This window comes from Suillus discolor (assembly GCF_016758755.1).
Source record: "Suillus discolor strain FC423 chromosome Unknown F5147scaffold_49, whole genome shotgun sequence".
NCBI classification, from domain to species: Eukaryota; Fungi; Basidiomycota; class Agaricomycetes; order Boletales; family Suillaceae; genus Suillus; species Suillus discolor.
In genome coordinates, this window is record NW_024541296.1 from 186781 (window position 1) to 207379 (window position 20599).

A 20599-nucleotide genomic window follows, 5' to 3' on the forward strand; every position below is an offset into this window, starting at 1 on the left:
GAATGATCTTCAAACTTGAAGAATTTTCTGTCAGACGTCATTTGCGATCTAGCAGGACCCGAACTGGCATTTCAAAAGACTTTAACGCTAACTTGAGTTATACGTCTTCCAATTTTCCGATCTGACGAGTTAATTTCACTTGTATTTTGACAGATTGTATTAGGGCATTTGTTTGTCGACTCTCTTGGCCTTGATTCCATTCGAGGACAATGGTGTCTTGAGTGTTACGATTGTTTAAAAGTCGTACAATGCGGCTTATTTGGGTCACAGCTTTGATGGTGTCTTGCTAGCCTCTCAATTTAATGCCACGTGTCAGGAGCGTTTGGACACTTCTAGACTACCGTATGCCCGGGCTTAAACATAGTCTTCACTAGTGAGTGTACAGACGGCCAAAGCCTTGATTACACTACTGAATGATCTTCTCTTCCTATAGACGCCCGTCACGCACCCTCGCGGCAGGCGTATTTTTTTAACGGTAATTTTTACACCGAGCTTAGTGATGCAGAACTATTATTAGCCTTGGAGCCTTCGTAACAATGTGTCCGAACTTCGGAGGCCCTAGCCATTACATAACGAACAAAGCTACAAGCATTTTTGGATGTGACCGTCCCGATCGCTTACTACTTGTCAAACCAAATTTACATCATTGTTATTTCCAAATGGCAAGCATATATATTTATGTGGCCCTTGGTCCTTGTACATGTCTCGAATACTTATATTTATCTTACAACGATCCAGGATTCAACTTTAACCCGACTCTGCACTAAATATGCAGTCGATGGCGAATCGAATGAATGATTGTTCCTCCATGTGCCTACTAAGCTGGTACCTTATGACTGGGACCAAAATATCAGGTTACTCGAAGTCGTCGGTGCAGTCTGCTCAAGCGAGCTGCCTAGCCCGACACGAATAATAATTAATGTGGACGCAATACCCTGATGACACGTGTATATTTAGCTGAACCACGAACCAGAATGTACGAGGACTCACATATATCTGTGTCCCAGCATAACTTAATATCGCCTCGGCAGGATTTCGAATGGCCACGAGAACGACATAGATGAGTTGCGTGACCGTATACAGAGCACCGCTTTCGATGATGAGCATCATCGGGCGTCCGCCAGTCGTGATTCTTAATATCACCGGCTTTCCATGCTCGTCGATGGTGGGAATGCGAGATATGTTCCAGAGGCGACCGGCGATGAGCCCGGTGACCATGATATTTGTACAAAGAGGCAAAACATATCCGGCAATAGTCAAGGGTACGATATCAGTCGGAGGAACTGGTGATGTCGGGTCAATTGATAATACAAGGGATGGGATGGGCAAAATGCACCCTGGCACATGGAAGGTGCAGGTAAGCGGTTTCGTCTAAAGAGAAGACTGATGATGATTTACCAAATCCCCCAAGAGCAGTGAGCAGAGGGAGAATAATCACATAGAAATTCTTTCCCCAGACAAACCAGCATCGATAGAGTAGGAGTAAGTCTCCAATTAAATTAGCAACAGAACTCAGTAAATTGGCTCCCATTAATGCAGGAGTTTCGTTTCCAAAATCTGAGAACGGTGCATGTTCCTGTGCCAGTGTGAGCCTTCATTACATCATAAACTGTATATTCCTCACGAGTGCAATGTAGAAATGGGTGAATACCAATGCAAAATGAGCCGTCGATGTCATAAAGAGGAGGCAGTTCGCAACCCATATTACTCGATTGGATACTCGATATCGTGTGATGAGAATTACGATAGAGATAATAAATAAAGCGCAGTAGACTCCTGCATGGTGATGTAAGTGATCACTGATCCGAGAATTGACAGCAGCGAATCGCGTACCGTACAAAAACGCCTCGCATACCGTACCTACAGCTGCAGAGACATTTACTGAGATGCTCATAACAAGTTCGGGGGGAGAAGAGGGTTGGAGCACAAGACATCCTGCTGCAATTGAAATAGAACCATATCTAGCAAAAACCTTTGAAGCACTGACGTGATTTAGCTAATGGGCATAATAGGGCTCCGTGAGTCGGTCAAATGGTAACTTTTGAAGTCGTTGTTGACGCAGGTTACTAGCCTTCGGTCGGGTCTTGGTCCTGGATAGTGTTGTTGGCAGAACTCGGGAGTGTTGCCAACCGGTCTGGCAAAACTGGTTGTGCCTCAGTGCCTGGTCCACGGCAGAACTCACGCGAAGGGTGGGTGGAAGAACCTGGCAGAACTCCAGGGTAGCTGATCATGAGACTCACGAAGATGTAATTTAGGTCTGATGACACACTTTGAATTCGACAAAATATAAAAACCGACGTCCCTAAAGTAAAAAGGAGGACGCCTCCCCGCATCACTGTTCCAATCAATTCCAAAGCTTTATCCACTCGTCTTTGCCCTGACGATCGTATGGCATGCAGGAGCACGATCTCGGCATCACACAAACCGTGCGACAACATTTGAAACATAGCGAGATTCGTGCGAACCTCAGGCCTTCGAGTCTTCGACAACACCGTAAAAGCCGCAGAGGCTGGAAAGTCCGCCGTCGACATGCGCACATGCGCACTCAGGAAGAAGTCGGTATTGCTGTCGAGATGATTACACAGCTTCTTTCGCATGAATATCTCCGCTCTTGACCGAGTCTCGTGATGCAGAATCCCGATGACCTTCTTGCTGGTCCAGACAGTATCTCGCCTGATGCTGCTGCTGGAGTTACAGCTCTCGAAGAGTTGAAGAGGACCGAAGAAGTTCAGAGCATCAACGAAGTTGAAGGGCTCGAGGGAAATGCGGTGAGTTGCCGATAGGGTTAAATTCCAGAAGGTATTCTAGATGAGGTTGATGTGGTTGATTACAATGGTGAGGATGTCGATGACAGATGGGATGATGTATATCATGGCCTAGAGGTTTGCTAGTTCTGCCATTAATGTGCTAACCGGCCTACGCGACACTAGTCTTGAGGGTGCTATGCTAAGCGACTTGATTACGTACATAGCCAAGGCTTCGAAGCTTCCGAATCAGTTTCAAGTTTATACATGTTCTAGCTAAATAGGCCAGATTCCATTTTACCCGCTCACCAACGTTGTTTAGCTTTAGAGCGAAACCAACAACTGGCTTCCTGTCTTCCCTTCTTGTTATTTCATATCGATGGACTAGAATCTCAAAAAATTACTTAGCCGCTTTTTTATTGTTGCAGTAACACCAAACAGTTAGAGGCCCTCATGCTACTACTAGCAACTTTTGTTAGTCATCATCATAACTCGGCGAGTACTGGTACAACGATCGCCGACCGCCGACCGTACCACCATGCATGGAAACCATCGACATACATATACCAGATGCTGCGAAACAGCAGTGGGTTGCCGTGTCCACACGCAACATGACGTCGAAGGCCACACAAGAACGACTTACTTTTATCTTGCACGAGGGCTTCGTTGCTTGGCAATGATTCTGAAGGTCACCTACAATTGGTAATAGTAGTGTAGTATAGTACTTCCATGATATGTGCAGCCGGTCGCAGATCAGTGCCCGCGTGGTAGGATTCTAAGGTCTCGTCACTACATTAGTACCTGCCCGGGTCCGCCCCGCACAAGCTCCACAAGTCAGGTTGACGTACAAGTTAAAAAAGCAACTAGCACTATGGAGCGGGTGTCGCCCCAATAAACAAAAGCGGCTAAGTGAATTTTTTGAGATTCTGGTCTATCGATATGAAAATAGTGATCAAGGATTCGAAAGCGGACCCGATGACCACTGTTCCACGCCCAATTGTGCAGCTAATGGAGAACTAAAGGAGTGATCATTTCCCCACGTGCCAACTGAGCGCATCCCCGTATCTTGTCGTTGGGAACGAAACTCTACTTGAGTTATCGTCGGCATAGTAATCTGTTCAGACGAAATGCCAAGCCCAACACGAATTATGATCAAGGTGGACGCGATACCCTCATACGCATGTGTCGATTGAGCTTGACCACAAACTAGAAAGCACAATGACTTACATATATCTGTGTCCCAGCCAGACTTAATATCGCCTCGGCAGGATTTCGAGTGGCCACGAGAACGACAAAGATGAATTGTGTGACCATATACAGAGCACCGCTTTCGATGATTAGCATCATCGAGCGCCCGCCAGCTGCGATTTTCAAGGTCACTGGCTTTCCATGCTCATCGACGATGGGAATGCGAGATATGTACCAAAGGCGACCAGCGATGAGCCCAGTGACCATGACATTTGTGCAAAGAGGTAAAGTATATGCGGCAATAGCGAAGGGTACGATCTCAGTTGGAGGAACTGGTGATGTCGGGTCGATTGATAATAGAAGAGATGGTATGGGTAGGATACACCCTGGCACAATGGGGGTGAAGGTGAGCGTTTTTGACCAAAGAGAAGATTGATGATGATTTACCAAATCCCCCAAGAGCGGTGAGCAGAGGGAGAACAATCATATAGAAATTCTTCCCCCAGACAAGCCAGCATCGATAGAGTAGAAGCAAGTCTCCAATGACATCGACCACAGAAATCATCAAATTTGCTCCCATTAATGCATAAGTTTCGTTTCCGAAAACTGAGAACGGAGCGTTTTCCTGTAGCAATATGAGTCTTCATCTCATCATAAATCTCCTGCGTATTCCTCACGAGTGCGATATACAAGTGATTGAACATCAACGCAAAATGAGCCGTCGATGTTGTAAATAGGAGGCAGTTTGCAATCCAAATCACTCGGTTAGACACTCGACGGTGTCTGATGAGGATTACGACAGAGATGATGAATAGCACGCAGTAGACTCCTGCGCAATGATGTCAGCGATGGACCTGAATCACTCAGAAAGAACATCACGCACCATACAAAAGCGCCTCGCATACGAGACCTACAACTTGAGCTACGTTTATTGAAACAGCCATCAGACAGCTGCAGCAAATGGGGAAGATACAAGAAATTTTCTACTTTCACTTGCAGACTTACAAAAGTACGCGTTTCAATTGTCGAATCTGGTGGAAGCAGCCCGTGCTTTGATGAATCATGATCCCATCAGCTCGGTAGTCACCGTAACAATTTGAAGGAGCTAGGGATGGTCCATGCGTGGCCTGGATAATTGGTTCCTCCCGATTCTTGCCACAGGACTTTGGCCCTTTCTAGACCTTTTTGGTGGAGTAGTCTAAATGGGTTCGCAGAGTAACACGAGCACATCGCAGCAAGCTTAAGTATGTATAGTGCTTACCGACAATTTAGTTGAATAACCAATACCTGCCACGTCGTTTCAGACTTGTAATTGTTTATGGATATGACTTTGGGGCTCATAAAATATCAGTAAACGATGAAAGACCTGTATTGGTGCCGCTGTCGTGTTATGCGAGTATGTACCAGCTGCCAGTGATGTGCACACCGGTACCTTCACTTTTAAATTTAAAGGTCGAGTTGAAGGTGAAAGCTGCTGGAAGGTGGATAGAACTTAGGTGAGGGTACCTGTGAGTTTGAGCCATTGTCGACACCATACGTCGGTGATTCTACTGAGAATCCCAACATCGTAATAGTTGGTTGATATTTGATGGATTCGATGTGTTGGGACCCAGATTCTCAGCCAACTTTGAGCCGTCAGGATTCTTGGAAAACACGCAGTACAGCAGTGTCAGATCCTGTGTTTGCCAGCTCGTAATATCGCGAATTGGGTCTTCCAATATATCGATGCGATGTCGTATGTTGTTGAATGCAGTATATCGGTTCGGTTACGATTATGTAAGAATACAAATAAACAAATAGCCCTAAATATCGAGAACGTAGGTGTGTGAAGACGAGATTACTGGGCTCGTAAAGTTGACATGGGTATCACCGGGGTATCAAGCGAAGATTCGATAAAAAAAATTAGAATCGATGTACGGTTTGAAGGTTGAGAAACAGTTGCATGCCCTGCCCCGTAGGAGCGTAGCTCAATCCCATCCATCTACGAACTTCTCCTAAACAGTCTATACGTCGTGGTCCTTGTCGTTGTTCCCAGCCATGTAACGTCGGACTCGCAGAAGCTCTCTCTTGTAAAGCCCGCACAATTGCATCGCCACCGTCTGGGTATACACATCCGATGTACTCCATCTCAGTTAGAGTAAGAGGTGTCTGTAGCCAGTTGTAGATGGCATCGAGAACGTCTTGGACCTTGATAGCGCTCGTCCTTTGCACCCTGATGGGATCCCACATGTGCGCCGTGGGACAAGCTGGGATGGCAATGTCGATAATGCCAACCGGGATATCCGTGACTTCAGAGCTCAGAGCTTGTGCCAGATCCATGGAAATATGTGCGCCTGTTGTTAGCCTAGCTGTAATTGGGTTCTGGCGGATATCCCACTGAAGCATAGGCATGTCTGGCTGGAAAGGATTTGTTGCGAGGCAGGGTACAATCTTCGGGCGTTCATCGACTATCTGGGGCCATGGTACAGCAAACAGTGTGGCAGGAGTCCACTGAACTGTCGCGGGTAAATAGCTCAGTCCATTCATGTGTGGAGACCAGGTTAGATTGCCAGCTGGGTAAGACCACACATTGTGATCAGGTTGTCTGGCTGGCAGCGCAGGCATGATAACCCTGCTTGCGTCGGCCCAGGCAGGCACCCGATACGGATACCGTGGCAGAAAGCCATTTCGCCATGGAGGGACTGATCCTAGATCATGCAAATTCATCCCGTTACAATGATGTACAGAAATCAGATAACAACTTACCAGGGGTGGTGTGAATGTCATGACTCACACTTCGACTTCTTTGCCTTGTGCGGCAGAAGGAAGAATTGCGTAACCAACCACACAAGCCGCCACTGCGACTGGAACAGTTGTCGAACGTGTTATCGCAATGCATGATGGAAGAATTCAAGTTGTTGAAGGCTGAAATGTCTACAGGAGAAGCTTTTGTACTGTTGAGCACCTTAAGGGCGGGCACAGGTGTCAGCCCCATACTGCGCCAAGGAAGGTCCCATATGACCCAAGAATCGATGCGATGCCTCAGTGGGTGCCTATCTCAACACAAAAGCATCGCATACGAATTCCTGCAGAAATACAAGGCTACTTCAGCAGACACAAATACGTCGCTAAGAGAAATATTACACGGTTGATAGCAGAACAAGACGAGGTTCACAAATCCGGGCAATCGCGAACCCGTAACCTGCTGGCAGCCTGGCACAATAGCTTGACTGCACACAAACGTACACATGCGCCTACAAGGGCAGTGCGCGAAGCAAGGCTGTGGTACGACATCTCACCACATATGCACGCAAAAGCGCATTTCAGGAGTAATAAAGGAAACGGAGACCGCCAAAATTACCATAAATCTATTTCAATATTCCAAATCGGAATACGCCGACATGCTTGAGAGGTCATATACCCGAAACGAACACATCTGAGCAGGTGCCAGTGAGTGTACATAGACAGGTATCGAAACCCACCGTCGCAGAGTCGGCAGGTACCACATGTTACCGGTGTCACCCCTTCACTGATACGCCGAGCGGGGCTCGACATCAGAGAACGACTCGAAGCGTTCAACCTTACAGTATTACTAGTTTCAGAACATCAAGATAAATGTTAATAAATATTGGACCAGTATACAGGAGAGCGTGCCTAACAGTGCCACCTTGCTACCAGCTGTACCTAGGCCTGAACTCCAGTATTACTACTTCGCACAATGTGAGCGTCATGATCAGAACTCGAAAGTACTGAGCTATCAGATCGTTGGCGACTCGCGAGTGGAACCCACGCCTGGCACCTATAAACATCACATGAGCTCTAGTAAGAATAGAAAACAACTGCCAGTCGTCAAGTCACCGATTGAGATCATCTTCTCTCACAATTCACTAGCGTTGACAGATCTAGGCGCTCGGTCGGTTCCGAGTACGCTGAGATCTGAAACCTGCTGACCTTCCATAACAGAAGTAACATCCAATCAGAGCGCAACAGCCACCCTCCACGCGCGCGTCGCGACGTTTGTATGATGTGGCTTAAAAAAAGCTCAATAATGGTTTGAAGAGATACGTGAACTAGAACATATCGAAACGTAAAACGAATTACTCCTCAGGCTTGAGCAAAAGCATGGATAATGGAAAGGGGGCGTATGATAGTGTCTATGACCATCCAAGCCGAACTACATACACAGACCGAAACGATAGCCGAGGATAGCGAGGGGGCGTGTTCGAAATCACTCTGAATTACGGTCACGGACACCCTCAGCTGTCACCGTATCGGTGTGTGCTACAGCACGCGAGCCGGCCAAGTTTGACACGACAGGCTTCAACACAACGCCGTAAATCGTTTGTGCGCCCTAAAAGAAGACATCAATCGTCTGCATCTTGAAACGCATTCTATCTCGCGACTTACACGGAAAGTCGGGAGCTGCAGCCAGAGAATAAACACCGTCTTGAATGCAAAGTACCACGGAAAGTAGTAGAGAACCATTCTGAGTGCAATGCTCTCGAGGAAGTTGAAGAAACCAAAGACAACCCAATACGTGAGCCACTGAACGTCATCCTGATGCCCGGGGCTCTCCAGCGCCTTGAAGGAGAGGTAGGACGGAAGGCCCCATCCAACGAGGTTAGAGACAGGCGCGGCGAGAGGGTTGACAAAGTGGAAAAGAGTGAGGAGAAGAACAGTGCAGCTGACAAAATATGTCTTTGGAATCTGAGTTCGCTGCTCAAATGTGTTCAACACTGGATACTTCGTGAGCTGTTGAGGGGCTTATGTTAGTTGAACGAATTTAGCCAAGAATCTGTCACTAACTTCCTTGTCGAGCTGTTGGATGTAAAAATTCGCCTTATTCTGCGCCTGGATGAAAGCAGGGTGCTGCTGAACCTTTTGTGTCGCGGACATCTGCAGAGTAGGGACAATAAACGGGTTTCTTGTCAAAAGACAGAAATAAGGATATCTAAATTAACACGACTGACCTCAAGGGGGCGTGGAATATGTACTGAGGAAACTGATTAGGTAGCAGTCAAGACGGTGGTAAGAAAGAAAGAGAGTTGGGGCGGATACGTCGTTGATATGGGTTTGATGACATGTGTTTGGCGGCCACAATACGTCAGCTTGCCTCAAGTTTCCGTGGCCCAGAATCATATATTGGTGCATCCACCAGCAATCTCCGCAGCAGCGCTTGCTCTCCGTTTCAGATTCTTTCACAACTCGTGCTTAACGTCTGCTGCAGTCATGGACAATTACGAGGCAATTCAGGTATGTCCTTGATATCCATCGTATAGTCTGAATCAGATTCGGACACGTCTCAACCACGCTGAGCAGGCCCTACATAATTCACTGCCTCCATTCTCACCTTATGTGCCCGCGTCACTTCTGCCGTCCATAGCTCTAATCCTCTTGGCATCAACGTTCACTCTTGCATTCTACTTTTCAACGTAAGTCGCCGCTCTAAACTTCTGTAATACGTGTTCCTATACCCATGTCCACAGCCTTCCAAAAGACACGTTTCCACTACGCGAGACCGCGGTGGCATCATTAGCAAGTGTCCTCGGTGGTTTCGGAGTTGTCGCCCTGTTCTGTAGTGCTGGAGTGAACGTGTAGGCATGTTCGTGTCCTAGTAGTTCCAATCGACCGTTGGATACCCCCGCCCAAAACATTTACACTAATTGTTGACACGCCAGCCGTGTTTGCAAGAGACACACTGAACAACAATGAATGAGACGGGGATGATGAATGAGGAGGGTGACGTACTGTGTATAAAATTGTTGAACCTTCATCGGCACTGCGCATCTGCAATCGTGGTCAGCTCAATTTTTAGCACAGACGGTATTAACAGTCTTCCTTGCCTGTTTCTCTTCGTAATAAGCTTCCAGATGTCCGCAAGCCGGGCATTTTTCTGACACCTGTTGATGGGGTAAGGAAACGTTAATGTCTCCAATACATTGATGCTGGTCACCTTTGGTAGAACTTTGCCCTGATGAACCTTCGTTTGGGTTTTGCGCTTCTGTCTCAGCGCGGAAGGGAATGCATCAGGATGTGACCGAGTGGTGATCTCAATATTCTCATAAGCTGCGGTAGATCAAGATGATGATCTGTGTGGCTCAAAAGTACACACATGATGCTGGCTCCTCATAGCTGCATTGTTCGCAGATGACCGTTTTCTCGTCATCTCTTGGAGGACTGAGGAGAGTGCCACAATGAGGGCAAAAGATGAGGGAGCCTAGAAGTTGGTCACTTTTTCTGTCTCGGATCTGAGTTCAGTCCATCATCTCACCAATTTTATGTGCAAGAGTCGGCATAAGATCGCGATTCATAGTTTGATGGACTTTTACTAAAAAGCTGTAAATGATATGGAAGGCTAACTTACTATCGGTTTGGACAAAGCATGGCACGGCATCGCATCGCGTCGGGTGCAATAACGACTTTCACCAACCAGTTTTAGAACAAGACCTTTTTGTTAGCGCCCACACCGACGACGGTCCCAACATTCATATTCATTTCTACGCCCACACTGTATCGATGCAAGTTGCCGGACCTTAACGATTGCTTTGTTTTTACTGTCGATGTTCGACGTAACTATCACTGAAGAAAGGCCGGCTAGTTAATGATCATCGATGATCTGACGGCACGTTTCAACTTGTGGCTTGCTTTGACCCGTCTCCCATCTCAGATATCACCGAAGATGACAATAAAGGGACATCAAACGAGTGGCACTTCTTTGTTCTTCTACGCCGAGTCCAAGCTAATCTGACGTATGAGCCCCTGGACTATATATATGAACGCCTTTTTTCATCCATGAAATCTCGGACCCTCTTCGTAATCCTCACTTTCCCTGTTTTTCATCCTGCACGCAGGCGTGCTACTGGACTGCTTTACAATTTTTGTACCTTCTTTTCACGTTCACCGACACGTCAAACGCTCATCATTTTCACTTCTACCATCACGCGCCATTCATTGTGTTCTGATCTTCTATTGAAATAACGCCATCTTATATGATGTCTTCCCATACCGCTCTCTCTGACGCAGCTCTCTCCGACCTCGCTTGCAGGCTACGGTACGCCAACGCGCGTTACGGCCAGATCGCTTGTCAACTGCGTTGCCGCATAACAATCACGCGCACGCATCACGCACAGCGACGTGCCTTCTGGTCTGGCTTGCGCATTGATATAGCAAAGGCTAAAGGTTGTCCTTCGACTGCGATTTCAGTCAGGCCCCTGCCTGTCCTTGATACGACTCCCAGTCCATCGCCGCTGATGCTTTCACCATTTGCACTTGTTGCCAATGTCCGCAACGAACTTGGCTTGGAGATTCCAGACATCGTCGTGTCTCCCCCTGATGCCTACGACCAACCCTGCAAGCGTCTCGTCATTCGGATTCCACCGCTTGCTGGCCTTCATGACAATATGCACCACCATGAGCACTGTGACATATCTGCTCCGGGCGCGCCACTCCTCCGGACCAAGGAATTACCGGAGTGTGAGATGGATGAAATGTTCTCTTCACGTTCATGTAGGCTCTCGACAGATACTTGTATGTTTCATGACTAAATGATCATCTTCAGCTTCTTCCGCTTCTTCCACCCCCCTCTTAACACCCGTGAGTCCTCTAAACTATATGTCCCTTTAGCACACTAACTTCTTGCACTAGATTGACATTGTTCACTCTGGTCTTCGTATCAAAATTCCAGTCAGGAAGCGTAAACTCGGAGAGACTGACGATGAAGATTCCTGTCCAGATAGTTCAGACATTCAGTTTCCCAAGGTTTGCTCCTCCATGATTCGATGATGCAAACGCTGAGGCCTTGTTTCTAGAAGCACATGAGGAAGCGCTGGGCCTGTTCACAGACAACTAACGACCGACTATATTGGTCTCCTCCTCGGTCACAAATTGCCTCGCTTTGAGCTTGCAAGGACGATATTCACCTCACGGTTTTATGCGGTTTCTGCGAATACATACAATACCCAGCTTGTCAGTACATTTAATGTTTCTCTTTGTTGCGGACGTTGTCACACGAGACTTCCATGTAATTTTCAGTGGCGGCCTTGTGAAGGACTCTATAGTTAATGTCTGCCTAATGGTGTATCCCAACTGTTTGTGTCATCTTATCAGAACAAACCTTCTTTAGTTTCACGTATCCCAAACCTGTGACTGCATCGAAATGTGAGGGAAAGTTAGTTACGATAGTACTGTGGAGATTAGTAGCACATCGGTGCCACGGACTTCGATCGAAACAGCAAACTTGAACACTTTATCGAAGTTGACGGTAAAGTGGTACCACTACTACGAAGCGCTGTTTGCCTGCCTAATGCAGCCCGGACTGCCTTCTAGCCTTTGTTCTCGTCTTACATTAATCCATTCGGTTAACGCTACGTGAACTTCGAGGCAACGGTCATTAAAGATATTCTCGCAAGGGTGCTTGGATAGGAAGCTGTTTCCACCTTTCTCGCTTACTACCACAACGCGGCTGCGGCAACAAGTCTAATGAGTTCCGAAACTACTGATCCAACCTCTCAATCGAACTATCGTCAGATCAGCACAAAACACTTTTCTCTCGACTGGTCGATTGATTTCCATGAGAAAGTGATCAAAGGCTCTATCACACACGAGCTTACCGTGCACACAAGCGATTTAAAGGAGGTCATGTGTGTTTCAAATTACCTATCCATGTTGGGCAGGGAGTACTTATGTATATAGTTTCGATACATCGGATGTCGTGATCAAGCGCGTGTACGTCGAGGGCGAGTCTTGCCATGCTCAGGTGCGCAGATATACCTCTTCGATCAGTGCGGGCTCAAAGTGCTATGACGGGTGGGCTTGCAGTATTCCCTGGGAGAGAAACATGAAGTCATGGGCTCTGCGCTGTATATTCCACTTCCTGCAGGTCTGCAGCCAGGATCTTCGGTGAAAGTGACGATCGAGTACAATACAACGGAGCCAGGATGCAAGGCATTGCAGTGGCTTGACAAAGCGTCAGTAGCCATTGAACGACTTCTTGTTTCGTGTTCCCACTAAAACTGCTGCGATATTTTAAAAGACAAACTCATGGCAAGACCCATCCTTATTTGTTCAGTCAGTGCCAACCGATTTATGCAAGAGGTCTTTTGCCATGTCAAGGCAAGTTTCAGATTTTGATGCATAATATGCCATAGCAGCTTAAACAGTGTACGACACACTCAGACACTCCATCAGTGAAAGCCGTCAGTCATTGTTGGTCTGGTGCAGTTGTGATTTGCAACTGAGATCTTCAACAGACATATGAAGCGAGGATCACGTCTGTCCTTCCTGCACTCATGTCTGCTATTCGAGTGTCTCCGCCTGCGGAAGGACCGGTGCACGATGGGAAGATTGTTGGGCAGGATGAAGTCACCTACGTCTACAACCAGGTGTGTGGTGCTCAACAGGATCATTCAGGTTTACCTTGACTTCCTTGATACCCAGCCGGTGCCCATACCATCTTACTTGATTGCAATTGCGTCAGGAAATCTCTGCTACCGCGCATTCGAGAAGCTCGAAGGAAAGGACTGGACGAGCGGAGTATGGGCCGAGCCGGACATCATCAATGACGCTTGGTGGGAATTCAAGGAAGACACGACAAGGTTCTTTTTAGAGCATTAGAATTGATGAGATATTTGACAACTCTTTGCATAGGTTTTTGGCTGCAGAGGAGGAACTCGTTGGTATGTCGTATAAATTTGGCGTGTATGACCTCCTGGTGTTGCCTCCGGCATTCCCTTATGGTGGCATGGTGCGTTCTTTTAAATCCCTCGGGTCAGATTCTGATAGACATCCAGGAAAATGCGTGTTTGACGTTTGTCACGCCAAGTTAGTGCATACGACTTATCATGTTGCGTTTTTGACCAGAGGTTAGCTTTGTTGACGGGCGACAGGACATTAGTGGATGTCGTCGTACACGAGATCACGCACTCCTACTTCGGGAATGGTATAACGTCAGAACATCCTCCTTCCTCTCCTACTTCTTTTTGACTGGCATTCTCGCACAGACACGCAGACGCTTCACACTTTTGGCTCAACGAAGGTTGGACGACGTACATCGAGCGCCTCCTCCAGCAGATACTGCATTCCCCTGCTCACCGCGGATTCTCTTTCCTAACTGGTTCGAAGCAGCTTTATGATGACCTCAAACTCTATGAGCAGCGCAATAAGAAATATCAGAAATTGCAAATTGAATTCGAGAAAGGCGAGAACCCCGACGACGCCTATAGCTCGGTGCCATACGACAAAGGCGCCAATTTCCTCCTCCACATCGGTCGGTGCAGATCTTGTCCAAATGACCTACAAGATGCTGACAGTGTTTTGGCGCTTTCAGAACGGACGTTGGGTGGTTTGGATGTGTTCCTTCCATACGCGAAAGATTATGTCAAGACGTTCATGGGTAAAAGCATTACCACAGAGATGTGGAAGGAGCATCTTTTTGACTACTACACACGGTTTGGTGGGGACGACGAGCTTGAGGCGCTCAAAAGCATTGATTGGGATGCAAGTGTTTGAGTTATTCTCCTTCGGATCACTCGACTGACGATTGTCAACATAGGCTTGGCTTTTTGGAACGGGCGTGACCCTTCCTGTGCCCATGGAATATGACATGACCCTCGCGCAACAATCCTACAAGCTCGCTGAGAGGTGGAGCAAAACTAAAGATACATCTGAGTTCAGTGCCACCGATATCAGTGGGATGGACGCCAACCAGATCGGTGAGAACGGATATTGCTCATAGTTATTGCTGCTGACTGTGTTTTATAAGGCGCTTTCCTTGAACGACTACAATCCTTCGACCCGTTGCCAATAGCGCATATCGATGACCTTGGTGACCTCTACGGGCTGGTTAGTTCACCCAATGCAGAACTCCGTTTGAGGTTCTACCAAGTAGCTTTGCTTGATCCCCAATCTACCAAGTCGGAGCAATATGCTACAGCGGCTTTGGGCTGGATTGTTGGCGAAGAGGATGGGATGGTCAAGGGTCGAATGAAGTTCTGTCGGCCAATATTTAGGGCGGCGTTTTCTGTTAACAAGGCGATGGCACAGGACAAGTATGAAGAACACAAGAGTTCATTCCACCCCATCGCACGTGGTCTTATTGAGCAGGTGAGAGATAGATAGGTTCTTCACTAATGAAACTAATACCGCCACAGGATATCGAGTTAACCAAAGGATCACGGGACTAGTGTATAACAAACAATTTATTTATCAAACTGTATCAATGCAAAATCAATGTTACTTGAAGTCACCCCATAGATCCCCGAATACATCGTCCTTCTTGGGCGCAGGGTGCGCCTGAGAAGTGCCGAGAAGGTTGTTGGAGTTACTGGGTGCGGAGACAGACGATCCCCAGATGTCATTTGTATTGAATGAGTTCACTTGAGACTGGGGCTGTTGCGCCGTAGGAGTTACAGAACTCCCCCATAGTGTGTTTTGGGAGGGTGGAACGGGAGTAGCGTTCCAGCCAGAAGAAGCGCCCCACAAACCAGTGCCACCGGTCCCCATCATGCTTGTAGGCTGAGGTTGTGTCTGAGGAGCGCTTCCATCCCATGCTAATTGTGACTGAGAGGGTGGCGCAAAAGTGCCAAAAGTAGCGGAACTAGCACCTGTCGACAGGTTGGAATGACTGGGGACGGCAGCAGGAGCAGAGGAAAAGAGGGACATGATGTCTGATTTCATATCTTTAGATGACGGCGGTGGGGCCGCCTTTTGAGCGGGTGCATGGAAGTCTAGTGAGAATAGGTCATCTTGAGATGGAGGGGTGGACTGCGCGAACGTTGGCTGAGGTGCAGCAGATGTTGGGGAGGTAATGATAGTGACTTCAGAGTTGATCGCTCTACCGGCGATTGCGGAGGAGAGTAATTGACGGGATTGAGGCTGACGTGTTGTGATGTGGGTTTGGAGTGTTGGAGATGCTGATCTTGCACCAGAGATACTGGTATTTGGTATATGAGTTGGGCGTGAGGATTGCGTAGCCGTGGGGGGTGGCTGCTCAGCAGCTTGTGAAGTATATCCATTCGAGGTTTCAGTCTCAAGAACCGACGGATCGGACGGCGGGGGTCCATCAAGTGCCCATCTTCGAGATTCGTATTTTGAACGAATGAATGAATCCATTTTACTATGGTAAATAGTGAGCTTATATTTTGACTGAAGGGCTAAAATCACGTACTGCTCTGGGGGGACATGACCAGACTTTAGATGGGATTCCCAGTACAAGTTGGCACGACGATTCCCCCATTTCTGAATCGACTGCAAAGTAAACGACGTTGAGCAGGTCGTAAGACTAACATATGAGTGATATAGCATTACCTCCATCTGTTCCGGTGTCCAGATATCAAGATCGACGGACTTGACGCGGCTAATATGCGTTCCCATGCCACGATGGATGCCTGAACAGCGAATGCACAGAAAGACACCTCTGGAAAGTATGGTCAGGCTAAAGCAGAAGCGGTAATGCGAAACGCACAAATTCCATGATGCCCAACGAGGGTCTGGTTCGAGAGCAATTTAAGCTTGGAGATGGACAATGGGGACAAGACTAACCGTTCCGCTTGCAGTCTGCACAAACCTTATTGTCCGACTGCTTGACTAAATCTTTGAGAATTTTAGCGTTTCGCTCAGTCGTGGCTTTATCTTGCCTGGACATGATGGTCGACGAGAAGACGAAGTGGTTAGAAACAGGATGAATTCAGAATAGACTTTCGGAGGAGAATCAGCCTCATTCCTAAAACGTGTCAGGGTCCGCTTCCTATTATTACGCACTACCAACGTTTTTGCCTACCACATCCATCGTCAAAAGGCAGACAGCATATTGTCTGCATTCAATAAGGCTAAACTAACGACCATCACGATGTCAGCTACAGCTCGCGCAGAGGCCCGTCGCAAAGCTATCCTCGGCAGAGGAACTGACCGTCTGTCGAAATTGACGACGACTGCTCGTGGAGAAGATGCTCCCGCATATTTGAATGCTGGTGGGTGTTTTGACTTGGCGTACCGCAGACAATATCAATATTTTGTGTCGTAGGTATTCCTCCCAGAGCTACAGCTGCTAGTTTTGTGGGTGAGACGCCGAGCATGCCTTCCCCGCCATATATGACACCCCCGCTGCGCTCTTTTGGAGATGCAGGCGTTAGTGGAGCAGGACCCGACCCATCCGTTTGGTCAGAAGAGCATCAAAGGCAATTCCTTCAAGCTCTCATGAGTGGCGCAGCCAATTCTCCGCAATTTCCTCAGCCTCAGATCTCAGCTGCGGCTTCCAATGGAACAACTACACCTCCTTCAGGTGACCCTTTCGTTAATATCATGAATTCGTTGCAACAAATGGACCCCTCTCGTGGTGGTGCTACCGGAAAAGTACCTGTTCCTCCTGCACCTGCAAAGCCTCTCTCGACCGTGCAGAAGTTCACGCCATTGCTGCACATTCTGTGCACATGGCTTATTCTTGCCTTTTTTGTTCTTTTCAAAGAACCTCAAATATTAGTCGAGCGCAGCGGTGGTTTTTCGGAAAGTGTATGGAAACGTTGGGCGGAGCTTGCCTGGAGAAGCTCTAGCATCGAAGGCTGGGGAGTGCAGTTTGTGGTCAGTGTTCCGCACTTGACTTGACATCTCGTCGCTGATCGACGTATAGCCGTTCATGTGGGCTTTTATGACTGTGCAAGTTGTGCTTCACTCAATACGTATATCCACGGGCAATGTGAGTTTCTTCAGGTTGCGAATAAATGTTGTGCTGATTATATTTGTATAGAACCAAGTGCAGCCCCCAGTTTTGTTGGCGCTAGCTCTGCCTCATTTGCCCCCTCCATTCCCATCTATCATCACGAATGGCTTGCGCTATATCCGGATGGGAGGCGCCATCCTTGATGATCTGTCGGCGGTTGTATTTGGAATCGGGATGGTTGTGTTGATCGCTGGATGGTTCTCTGGATGATTGGTTCATGTAAATTCCGTCAGTACGATGAGTTTAGGATTATTTTTGGTAACACATGCATGCATCTAATAACTGAAGTGAGAAAGTACCATGAAGCTAGGGTAATATGGCAGCAGCTCCAGTCTTTGGACGCTCAGGTGATGACAACATATTTTCCACCATGGCTTCCAGATTCTCTGGGTTACGCGTGCTCAATTTCGGTGTCCGTTTCTTGGCAGCAGCTAAGCGTTCCTTCTCCTCGCCTGGAAGAATAGGCAGACCAGCAGCTTGAGCAGCAGCCTTGTGCTCTTTCCATACATTACCACCAGCAAGATCCATTAGTTCCTTGGTAATGGATGTGGACCATTTATTTGAAATGTCGATGGTGGTCTTGGCTCCGTCCTCTGTACATTTGATAGGAACAGTGGTAAAGGGGGAACAAAGAAGTATGTCAGAACGTGAAGCAGGTTTAACAGAAGAAATCGAGGTACCGAACTCGACGACCATCTCAGGTGTCCAATTGTCTTGTAGAGATTTTGGAACTTTGTTGACCTCCACGTTAAGTTGTGGATTGGCATAGCGTATGCGTCCGAGCTCCTCCTTCACAAAATGCCTAGGTCTGTCTTAGGTACGCGTGTATCAGAGTTGTCTATGAAATAGCTTACCGTGCTCCGAAATGATCGTTTTTTGCAGCCAACTTCAAGCTTATCCCCCGCAGACCGGTCAAGGATAACCTTGGTTCCTCATTCAGTTCCTTCAGTATGACAGACAGGCGAGAAGGCCCTGGAATGAACCGAGGCATTCTGAATGAAGTTGAGAGTGAATTTTAATTTGTAGCCGGTTATAGGTTGTTTGCTCCTGTTGAATTCTAATGCCTCAGCTTTCCTTTCTCGGGTGGACCCATTTCCCTTGGTCGTTCATCACTCTAATCGCGGTGCTACATCATCCAATATGGCTGAAGAGGAGACTTTGGTATCGCGTCGGTCGAAGAGAAGTACTGCAGGGAATAGGTTTGTACGATAATTTTGTTCTTGCCCTGACTGAAAATGATTAGGATGGAGGCGGCCCTCGCTGAGCTTGCCATCGAGGAAGTCAACGAAGCTGAAGAAGACGTTGACTTCGTCAATGACAAAGGTGAATACGATGCGCTTAATACTGATGGAATGTGTCTTATGCTGTTTTTAGATGAGGAGGATGTTTTGAATCAGATTTCGCAAGCACGGACGACGAGGCAGCTGCTGAAGATATTGATACCGGAGAAAAAACTGTCGAGGATGAGGAAAGGAGAGCGAGGAGGGTGTGTATTGATTACAGTTTGTCTATCAATATTCTCATATTTATCTAGAGCGCGCGCGCAAGGGTGGAGAAAGCTACCGCCGCTGCTCATGCTCGCCACAGGGTCACCTTCAATCCCCAAACGGAGACTTCAGAGAAGAGACCTAACAAGGATGCTCAGAAGCTCAAAAGGCGTGTATCTCTTGGTGTCGCGGTTAATGCAGAGACAGGAGAAGTTATTGAGGGTGGTACAAGGCAACGGCAGAGTCAAAGATCACACACAATCATGAATACGTCGGCAACCGTCAACAGAATGAAGGATGCAGAAGAGAAGCGGGTAAGTCCTCATCCAACTTCATACTCGACACACTTCACTGTCCCTCCTGCAGGCCACTATTCCGAAGAAGGCAAGAGTAGTCACGAAAGCACCAACACAGGATGAACTTATCGCGCGGGCCCTCGACACGGAGGAGGGGAATATTATTGAGCACCGGGATTATCTCAAACTTGAGGAAGAGAAACGCGCCCGTGCTCGTGTAGTTCGAACCGCCTTTGAAGGTCCGGTGTTGCGATGGATCAGCCGGAAAGAACAAATGAAAGTTGAAGTCACACCTCCAGCACCTGCCCCATATCCATCGCAGTACGGTTTTGTCTACAATCCACATCAAGGGACTTCCTTCTCTGGGACACAAACTCACCAGTCTCCCTTTCGTGCATACGTTCCAACGCCGCCAAGCCAGGCGCTGGAAGGTTCGCCTACGGCATCACAAAGCTTGGCTGCCACATCGCAACCGCAGTCATCAACACCATCTGTGAACACACCATCTCAACCTTCATATTATTATTACCCCGTGCAACCCCCACCAGCACAAGAAAGAATTGTCGAGGTTTGCAAGAACTACATCGTGCATGAGCTATCGCAAGATCCATCTGCGGCCAAACCACCATGGAAAGATACCATGTCAGCTATGTTTGGCGACGAGGTCAAATGGGACGAAGTCCGTATGTTTACAGGGAAACAACGCCCATTAAGTGAGTTTTTCTTCGTTTGGTGTTCTGTATTACCTACCTCTCATTGTAGGTCGGCCTGTTCGAGCTTGTCCGATCACTGGGACACCTGCGAAATATTTAGACCCACGAACAAATGTGCCCTTTGCGAACGTTGCTGCATTCAAGACTCTGACTAGAATTTTGTCTCACGACTATGTCTGGAGCGAGGCATTAGGGTGCTATGTTACTCGCCACGAACAGCCTAACCATGATGTTGATGAGCCTATGAAGGGCACCACGACAAAACGCAGAAGAGTGGACGATCAAGATGGGCAAACCAATGAGGGTTAACTGTCCATATCGTTGCATTCGACATGATTCAAGCCCTTCGACGAGAACTCATCGTTGACGACTCGTCTATGATCTCAACGGCTGCGTACCAGGGGTTTATCTGCGGCACGCTCAGTTAGCTGCAGCAACATGGGATTCCGTACTTCCTCGATGAGGATTCACAGGAATTGCT

At 47.7% G+C, this 20599-nt stretch overlaps 13 protein-coding genes across 13 annotated transcripts; 6 read left to right on the forward strand and 7 right to left on the reverse strand.

Moving 5' to 3' along the window:
• Positions 1 to 798: 798 nt before the first annotated feature.
• Positions 799 to 1980, reverse strand: F5147DRAFT_296479 (uncharacterized protein). Its single transcript, XM_041429086.1, has 5 exons — positions 1834 to 1980; positions 1625 to 1776; positions 1399 to 1576; positions 991 to 1337; positions 799 to 935 (listed from the first exon to the last, which is right to left on the reverse strand). The coding sequence occupies exons 1-5, from the start codon at positions 1892 to 1894 to the stop codon at positions 831 to 833; spliced, it is 843 nt and encodes a 280-aa protein (XP_041290009.1). The 5' UTR covers positions 1895 to 1980; the 3' UTR covers positions 799 to 830.
• A 647-nt stretch (positions 1981 to 2627) lies between these two features.
• Positions 2628 to 3424, forward strand: F5147DRAFT_655169 (uncharacterized protein; the record flags this gene model as incomplete). Its single annotated transcript, XM_041433943.1, has 4 exons — positions 2628 to 2768; positions 2881 to 2963; positions 3173 to 3218; positions 3245 to 3424. 4 exons carry the CDS (start codon positions 2628 to 2630, stop codon positions 3422 to 3424), a joined length of 450 nt encoding a protein of 149 aa, XP_041290010.1.
• A 272-nt stretch (positions 3425 to 3696) lies between these two features.
• Positions 3697 to 4876, reverse strand: F5147DRAFT_776502 (uncharacterized protein; the record flags this gene model as incomplete). Its single annotated transcript, XM_041441863.1, has 5 exons — positions 3697 to 3915; positions 3972 to 4318; positions 4380 to 4557; positions 4610 to 4761; positions 4816 to 4876. The coding sequence occupies 5 exons, from the start codon at positions 4874 to 4876 to the stop codon at positions 3697 to 3699; spliced, it is 957 nt and encodes a 318-aa protein (XP_041290011.1).
• A 792-nt stretch (positions 4877 to 5668) lies between these two features.
• On the reverse strand, positions 5669 to 7244 carry F5147DRAFT_708283 (uncharacterized protein). The gene is made up of 3 exons (XM_041438125.1): positions 7056 to 7244; positions 6678 to 6997; positions 5669 to 6619 (listed from the first exon to the last, which is right to left on the reverse strand). Exons 2-3 carry the CDS (start codon positions 6904 to 6906, stop codon positions 5835 to 5837), a joined length of 1014 nt encoding a protein of 337 aa, XP_041290012.1. The 5' UTR covers positions 6907 to 6997; positions 7056 to 7244; the 3' UTR covers positions 5669 to 5834.
• Positions 7245 to 8000: 756 nt separating this feature from the next.
• F5147DRAFT_296598 (TB2/DP1, HVA22 family-domain-containing protein) lies at positions 8001 to 8902 on the reverse strand. The gene is made up of 3 exons (XM_041429087.1): positions 8718 to 8902; positions 8319 to 8663; positions 8001 to 8262 (listed from the first exon to the last, which is right to left on the reverse strand). The coding sequence occupies exons 1-3, from the start codon at positions 8805 to 8807 to the stop codon at positions 8140 to 8142; spliced, it is 558 nt and encodes a 185-aa protein (XP_041290013.1). The 5' UTR covers positions 8808 to 8902; the 3' UTR covers positions 8001 to 8139.
• Positions 8903 to 9140: 238 nt separating this feature from the next.
• On the forward strand, positions 9141 to 9552 carry F5147DRAFT_838898 (uncharacterized protein; the record flags this gene model as incomplete). The annotated part of the gene is made up of 3 exons (XM_041444183.1): positions 9141 to 9164; positions 9231 to 9343; positions 9398 to 9552. 3 exons carry the CDS (start codon positions 9141 to 9143, stop codon positions 9507 to 9509), a joined length of 249 nt encoding a protein of 82 aa, XP_041290014.1. The 3' UTR covers positions 9510 to 9552.
• Positions 9553 to 9570: 18 nt separating this feature from the next.
• F5147DRAFT_746917 (transcription factor S-II-domain-containing protein) lies at positions 9571 to 10207 on the reverse strand (the record flags this gene model as incomplete). Its single annotated transcript, XM_041439894.1, has 6 exons — positions 9571 to 9609; positions 9660 to 9698; positions 9755 to 9811; positions 9865 to 9977; positions 10024 to 10128; positions 10183 to 10207. The coding sequence occupies 6 exons, from the start codon at positions 10205 to 10207 to the stop codon at positions 9571 to 9573; spliced, it is 378 nt and encodes a 125-aa protein (XP_041290015.1).
• Positions 10208 to 10707: 500 nt separating this feature from the next.
• On the forward strand, positions 10708 to 11956 carry F5147DRAFT_296616 (uncharacterized protein). The gene is made up of 4 exons (XM_041429088.1): positions 10708 to 11417; positions 11470 to 11504; positions 11556 to 11669; positions 11720 to 11956. The coding sequence occupies exons 1-4, from the start codon at positions 10901 to 10903 to the stop codon at positions 11807 to 11809; spliced, it is 756 nt and encodes a 251-aa protein (XP_041290016.1). The 5' UTR covers positions 10708 to 10900; the 3' UTR covers positions 11810 to 11956.
• A 433-nt stretch (positions 11957 to 12389) lies between these two features.
• On the forward strand, positions 12390 to 15026 carry F5147DRAFT_581294 (uncharacterized protein; the record flags this gene model as incomplete). The annotated part of the gene is made up of 13 exons (XM_041431593.1): positions 12390 to 12550; positions 12603 to 12666; positions 12729 to 12877; positions 12943 to 13016; positions 13149 to 13291; positions 13347 to 13504; positions 13557 to 13653; positions 13700 to 13730; positions 13777 to 13855; positions 13910 to 14175; positions 14236 to 14411; positions 14461 to 14620; positions 14671 to 15026. 13 exons carry the CDS (start codon positions 12390 to 12392, stop codon positions 15024 to 15026), a joined length of 1914 nt encoding a protein of 637 aa, XP_041290017.1.
• Positions 15027 to 15140: 114 nt separating this feature from the next.
• On the reverse strand, positions 15141 to 16551 carry F5147DRAFT_838900 (uncharacterized protein; the record flags this gene model as incomplete). The annotated part of the gene is made up of 5 exons (XM_041444184.1): positions 15141 to 16023; positions 16075 to 16154; positions 16215 to 16323; positions 16372 to 16396; positions 16449 to 16551. The coding sequence occupies 5 exons, from the start codon at positions 16549 to 16551 to the stop codon at positions 15141 to 15143; spliced, it is 1200 nt and encodes a 399-aa protein (XP_041290018.1).
• Positions 16552 to 16611: 60 nt separating this feature from the next.
• F5147DRAFT_708305 (uncharacterized protein) lies at positions 16612 to 17843 on the forward strand. Its single transcript, XM_041438126.1, has 4 exons — positions 16612 to 16876; positions 16930 to 17483; positions 17533 to 17598; positions 17650 to 17843. Exons 1-4 carry the CDS (start codon positions 16756 to 16758, stop codon positions 17830 to 17832), a joined length of 924 nt encoding a protein of 307 aa, XP_041290019.1. The 5' UTR covers positions 16612 to 16755; the 3' UTR covers positions 17833 to 17843.
• Positions 17844 to 18619, reverse strand: F5147DRAFT_708307 (uncharacterized protein). Its single transcript, XM_041438127.1, has 3 exons — positions 18477 to 18619; positions 18303 to 18424; positions 17844 to 18215 (listed from the first exon to the last, which is right to left on the reverse strand). The coding sequence occupies exons 1-3, from the start codon at positions 18611 to 18613 to the stop codon at positions 17929 to 17931; spliced, it is 546 nt and encodes a 181-aa protein (XP_041290020.1). The 5' UTR covers positions 18614 to 18619; the 3' UTR covers positions 17844 to 17928.
• A 143-nt stretch (positions 18620 to 18762) lies between these two features.
• Positions 18763 to 20485, forward strand: F5147DRAFT_810826 (YL1 nuclear protein-domain-containing protein; the record flags this gene model as incomplete). Its single annotated transcript, XM_041443445.1, has 6 exons — positions 18763 to 18821; positions 18866 to 18945; positions 19002 to 19108; positions 19157 to 19423; positions 19476 to 20118; positions 20168 to 20485. 6 exons carry the CDS (start codon positions 18763 to 18765, stop codon positions 20425 to 20427), a joined length of 1416 nt encoding a protein of 471 aa, XP_041290021.1. The 3' UTR covers positions 20428 to 20485.
• Positions 20486 to 20599: the final 114 nt, after the last annotated feature.